This window comes from Haliotis rufescens, unplaced genomic scaffold (genome assembly GCF_023055435.1).
Source record: "Haliotis rufescens isolate VD_foot unplaced genomic scaffold, xgHalRufe1.0.p SCAF_8, whole genome shotgun sequence".
In the NCBI taxonomy this organism is placed as follows: Eukaryota; Metazoa; Mollusca; class Gastropoda; order Lepetellida; family Haliotidae; genus Haliotis; species Haliotis rufescens.
Genome location: NW_025964372.1, coordinates 39,845,150 through 39,850,890, shown reverse-complemented (window position 1 = coordinate 39,850,890; position 5,741 = coordinate 39,845,150). Strand labels below are relative to the sequence as shown.

The 5,741-nt window shown below is 40.1% G+C and overlaps 1 protein-coding gene across 1 annotated transcript; it reads left to right on the top strand.

The window, feature by feature from the left end:
• The first annotated feature begins 745 nt into the window (after window positions 1–745).
• Window positions 746–5,162, top strand: LOC124129861 (scavenger receptor class F member 2-like). The gene is made up of 3 exons (XM_048389348.1): window positions 746–813; window positions 2,655–2,747; window positions 3,011–5,162. Exons 1-3 carry the CDS (start codon window positions 801–803, stop codon window positions 4,243–4,245), a joined length of 1,341 nt encoding a protein of 446 aa, XP_048245305.1. The 5' UTR covers window positions 746–800; the 3' UTR covers window positions 4,246–5,162.
• The last annotated feature ends 579 nt before the right edge of the window (window positions 5,163–5,741 follow it).

The following is a 5,741-nucleotide window of genomic DNA, read 5'->3' as shown; positions in this document are numbered from 1 at the left end:
CAACTACACCACCACCGAACAAATACACCATCACCACTAAACAACTACACCATCACCACCACCTACAAACAACAACGCCACCACCATCTAAAACATCACCACCACCTCCAAACAACAACGCAAACGCCATCTAACAACAACATCACCACCACCACTACCAAACAACTACACCACCACCAAACAGGAACTACACCACCACCTAACAACTACACCACAACGACCTAACAACTACACCATCATCACCGCCATCTAACAACTACACCACCACCTCCGAACAACTACACCAACACTATCTAACAATTACACCACTACCTGCTAACAACTACACCAACACTATCTAACAACTACACTGCCATCACCTAGCAACTACACCACCACTCAACAACTACACCACTACGACTGATAACAGTCACAAACTTGATATATTATCGCTACGCATAAGCTTTACGAACAACTAAAACGATCAATAATAAAATGACACACACGTTGAAACAAATTTACATATGAGTCTCTGACAGCCTCGTCTTTTCACGATTATAACAGTACAATCACTATTTACAAATTCCAACACACGTCTATACCAAGACAGCGTGCAACGTGGAAGGGATTCTCTGCCACCAAATATCGCCTCGTCTTATTTCGGTCTAACAGTAACAACCACTATTTACACATTCAAAAACACTTAACGGTGTCTATACTAAGATGCCGTGTGACATAAGGGACATAAGGGGATGTATATAAAGTCGCAGGTAGGAGTACAGTTGGGCGCACTTGACTGTCAGATTACGTCGTATCGCGTTATGACTCTGAAAGGTAGGTACTTATGAGTGTTTTTATCGGATGCAAAGGTAATTATATAAAGTAGTAAGTGTATTGGTTGAAGACCATCATTTGTAGCAGACCGATTTCCCAGTTGATTCAGTAAATGAGTTAGCACTCCTGGGGTACTTCAGGCTAGAATGCTTGCGGTCACTGAATAATAAGCCCAGTTGTCTGTGACTATCGAATCCATCATACCATGCGCAAGCCTGGGATTTTATCGAAAAATAATAAATGTCCCTTTAAAAAAATTGAAATCTTTTTTATGTTTCTGACTCTTCTAAAGAAGGAAATTGTCTGCCACAAAAATACGTTGTTGCAAGGTGACTTTTAGAAAGACATTTAGGCTCTTAGTTTTAATATAAAAAGACGTTCTGGTTTTGCAGCTGAACACACTATTAGTCCCCACTCCAAACCTACTCAAGGTCGGTCCCTTAGTCGGCATGGTTTATTACGACATATGTGCTTAGGTGTTATTTATGACGATGCCCGTGTTGGTTATCTCCCAAAACCCCTACATCCCATTTCCCCTACAACCCAGTTCCCCTACAATTAGTTAAAACAACACGCGGCATTTACCTGTCTGGCATTATGAACTCACCTAAAGGAGAGATTAAGGTCTGGAGTAGAGGTAGTAGAAATGAAAGGGGTAGAGCTTTAGGGGATAAGGGGACTTAAAGGGAAGTTTAAAAAAAAAAGAATTAATGTAAGTGTAATGAAAGATGCCTGTTTGATGAGAAGACAATTTTTAGAAATTACAAAAATAACAATAGGAAGAAACAATTATTATCCCCCGCCCCAACGAAGTTGGCGGGGGATATAGAAATGGGTTCCGTCCGTGCGTGCGTGCGTGTGTGCGTGCGTGCGTGCGTGCCGAAATCGTTTCCGGAGCATAACTCAGAAACCGTTAAATATTTCTCTACGAAACTTTGCATGTCCATCAGGCTCATGCTGAAAATTATTTTTCACGTTTCCATGGCAATAAGTTGGACTTAGGTTCTACAGGGAGGGTGTTCGTTTCCAGAGTGTAACTCAAAAACCGTTAAATACTTTCTTACAAAACTTTGCAGGTCTACTGAACTGGTGCCTTTTGATATATATAACATTTAGAAATTTTTATTGTTTATGTTTCCATGACAACAAGTTGGATTTAAGTTTTAATATAGGATTGGTTTACTTAAGTAGTATAACAAATAAACTGTTAAATATTTCCTTGCCAAATATTGCATGTCTATATATAAAGCGCATACTGAACTAGTGCCATTTGATATTAAGGAGTTTTAGAAATGTTTATTTTAGAATTTCCATTGCAGCTATTTTGACATGGGCTAAGAGAAATGTTGGGTCAGTTACCTGGTTTGGGACCATAACGTGTTAAAATGAGCGGGGGATATAGATGACTTTGTCAACTATACGCTTGTTACACTGAGAAACTGAGATGAGACGATTTACAGTTGAGATGAAAAATGAACATTTTGTTATAATGTATTATGACTTTTGAAAATGAACATTTTATCATAATGTATTATGAATTGTGAAAAATGAACATTTTATTATAATGTATTATGAATTTTGAATAATATCGTAATCGTAATTAAATATTTATCTCAATCTATTCGGGTTTCTTGGGTTGTTCCATTGTATGAAATAGGTAACAGACTAGGGATTAGCAGTGCCATGGACCGTGAACTTTGTTGTCTTAAGCTGTAGGGGAAATGGGATGTAGGGGTTTTGGGAGGTTACCCCAGTGTTAAGGAGGAAATATAAGACTTGCCGCACGGCTAAACCTTTAACTTATGCGGTCATCGTCCTATCCTTATATATGTTTTCATCAGTCAGGACGAACTGCTTGCCTCTTGGGACCATGAAGATGGGAGAGATCCTATGGGTTGGGGGGATGTCCCTGCTGGCGCTCACAGACTCATTTGGTAAGTATGTATATAAGTGATGAAATGAGATATGATTTGTGGAATCTACTTTCAGGATTTTCATATCGCTTCTTAAACAACATATCACTTATTTTTTACCCGATACTTCGAATTTACCATACAATTGATCACAGTTTTAAAACGTAAAAACTGAGATATAATTTGTGGAATCTATTTTAAGGTTTTTATATCGTTTCTTAAATATCACTTATGTTTTATCTGATACTTTACCATACAATAACCATAAAAATGTATATTTTCAGTGCCCCCGAGTAACTACATATGTCATACAAGTAGTTGTAGACATGGAAATGGTCGGCTTAGATGTCAGTCATGTACCATCGGGTGTCACGGATCAAACTGCAGCTCTCCATGCCAAGGAAGTTGTCACACAGACGGATGTGACAGACACACTGGGGAATGCTCCAAATGTACTCCAGGGTTCTATGGACGACACTGTGACACACCCTGTCCACGACGATGTACCAGCAGTAGGGTAGATGGCGCTGTCTACTGTGACAGACACACAGGTGCTTGTTCTGAATCTTGTGATGGAGGACGGACTGGAGTACACTGTGATGAACGATGTCCGTCTAACTGCAAGGGGTCAGTCTGTCACCAGCATACAGGACAGTGTCTGGCTGGGTGTGAGAGAAGATGGACAGGAGACTTCTGTAACACAACCTGTGACAACTGTCTGATGGGAGGATGCAGCAATACCGGCTACTGCCTACATGGATGTGAAGCAGGCTTCTATGGACAGACGTGTGAGGAGAGATGTGAACATTGCTGGACCACTGGCTGTGACAGACAGACTGGAATATGTGAACAGTGTCAGCCTGGTTATCATGGCCATCACTGCAACAAAACGTGTCCTGAGAAGTGCTACAAGGGACGAGATGGACAAAGACATTGTAACCGAATTACTGCAGCCTGCCAGGAAGGATGTGTGACTGGGTGGCACGGTCCGCGGTGTCACACGCCGTGCAGTACCACCTGCAAGTCTTCCCTGTGTTACGGCCATGATGGATCGTGTGTGGAGGGCTGCGTACAAGGGTACTATGGGAAACATTGTCACAAGAACTGTCTGCGTTGTAGAAACAATGTGTGTGACCACCATGGCAGATGTTCAGCATGTATTGATGGATGGTTCGGGGAGAGATGTGACGTATGTGGCAATGGACCATGCATCAACTGTTCACGAGGGTATCATGGCACTAACTGCACTGCTCGTTGTAGTGGGTCGTGTGTGGATGATGTGTGTGAGGAAGATGGTCGCTGTAGTCGTGGGTGTAAGGACGGGGCTTACGGGAGTCAGTGTCAACACAGATGTAGTGGGGGCTGTGTAGCGTGTGATCAGATAACAGGGGATTGTACAAGACAGGGCGATGGTAATACAGTTATCAAACTTGACATGCCCACAAGCACATGCTCCTTAATGTATTCAAACTGTCAACATATAATATCAGTTACGTTTGTACTGATCTTTGCACTTTAGAATGCGTGTCAAGTATTGTTACAGTGGTATGTTATCTATCCCTCTATGCTGTGTGGGGGCTGGTGGTTCTGTATATCAAGTACCCGCTCTGGTATGCACGTATGAGATTAGCTGTGTCTTGGTGGTAAGATAAGTCAATGTCGTAGGTAGACGTGCGTGTCACAGATTGCGTTGAAGAGATCAAGTATTTTTTTGTCCTGTGTCTAGAGTTTGTTAAGCAGGAGGTATACAGAGTCTACTTCATGTGTCGGGTGACATATCATCCCTCTCTCCTCGAGTGACGGGGGCAAAGGAGCTATTTTTTCCGAGTGGCGTGGCAGAAAACTCAGTCTTTCACACTGAAGTATGTAATAAATCATAACGCCTGCTCCTGGAGTAGACGACGTGGTTTTATTTTGGAGAGTGTTTGCTTGCTCTTGTAATGTAACAGGTGCGTTGCTTAAGGTGGTTGTGTGATGTATTTATGTTTGACGATCCTCGACAAAGCTCTGGATTTTATTCTCTAGAAATAATAACGTACTGCAATAATACTTACACTTAATGGAATGTTTTCACTTCGTACGGCTTTAAAACACTCGAACAGCGTATCTTCTACATAGTTGATCTGTGTGGTTGTCTATTTTATGGATGTGTGTTGATTGCCTTAATTTTGCTCCACGTGACTTTTGAAATGTTTATGTTTTGTTTAAAGTACTCCAGAATTTCACAGTGATCTTTCCAAATGTTTATTTTTTATTTATTATTATTATTTCTAACTTATGGTGTTTTGTTTTAATCTACAAATGTTTTACGCTTTTAAATGATTATAGTGTCTCATGGATCACACTGCAGAGGTTTCAATATAACTCTGCGCACTACGTAGCAACGTTTATGCTGTACAAAGCGTGACTGTTTACATAAAAATCTTCTTCTTCTTTTTCTTCTGCTTCTTCTATTAAAACGCGAGAGTGAGGGATGTCAACTGGCTTAGCAGAGGTACCGCTGTACAAGACCATACCACACAACAACACAAGACCTGAGTGAATAAACTGTCAGTTTATTAGACAGACACAGAATGATTTGTGACTGTATGTCGTCCGTATTTATACTTGTTCTAACTTCTACAGATATTCTCATTTACTGATTAAACTGACGATAAAGTTGTTGTAAACTTTAGTGGATCTATCTCGAAAGAAGATATGTTCACGAGAGTTGTAGCCATGAGTGAAAATATTTCCTTCACGAGATGAGAGAAACATGATATTTTACTCGACACAAAGAATATCTTATTTATTATATACTGTCTGTGTAGTTGCCTATCGGAAAATTAAATTATTTCACTACAAATGTAAAACCTTAAAACGTAAATTCTCCCTACCTAACACCCGGTTCATTACCCCTTGTATTTTCGACTTAAAAAGTAGTTTCGTGTTTGCAAAATCTTTAAAAATATAAACAAAAGTATCAAAACATATTTAGGGTCATGAAAATTCTTTAACATACATTTAAATATGATT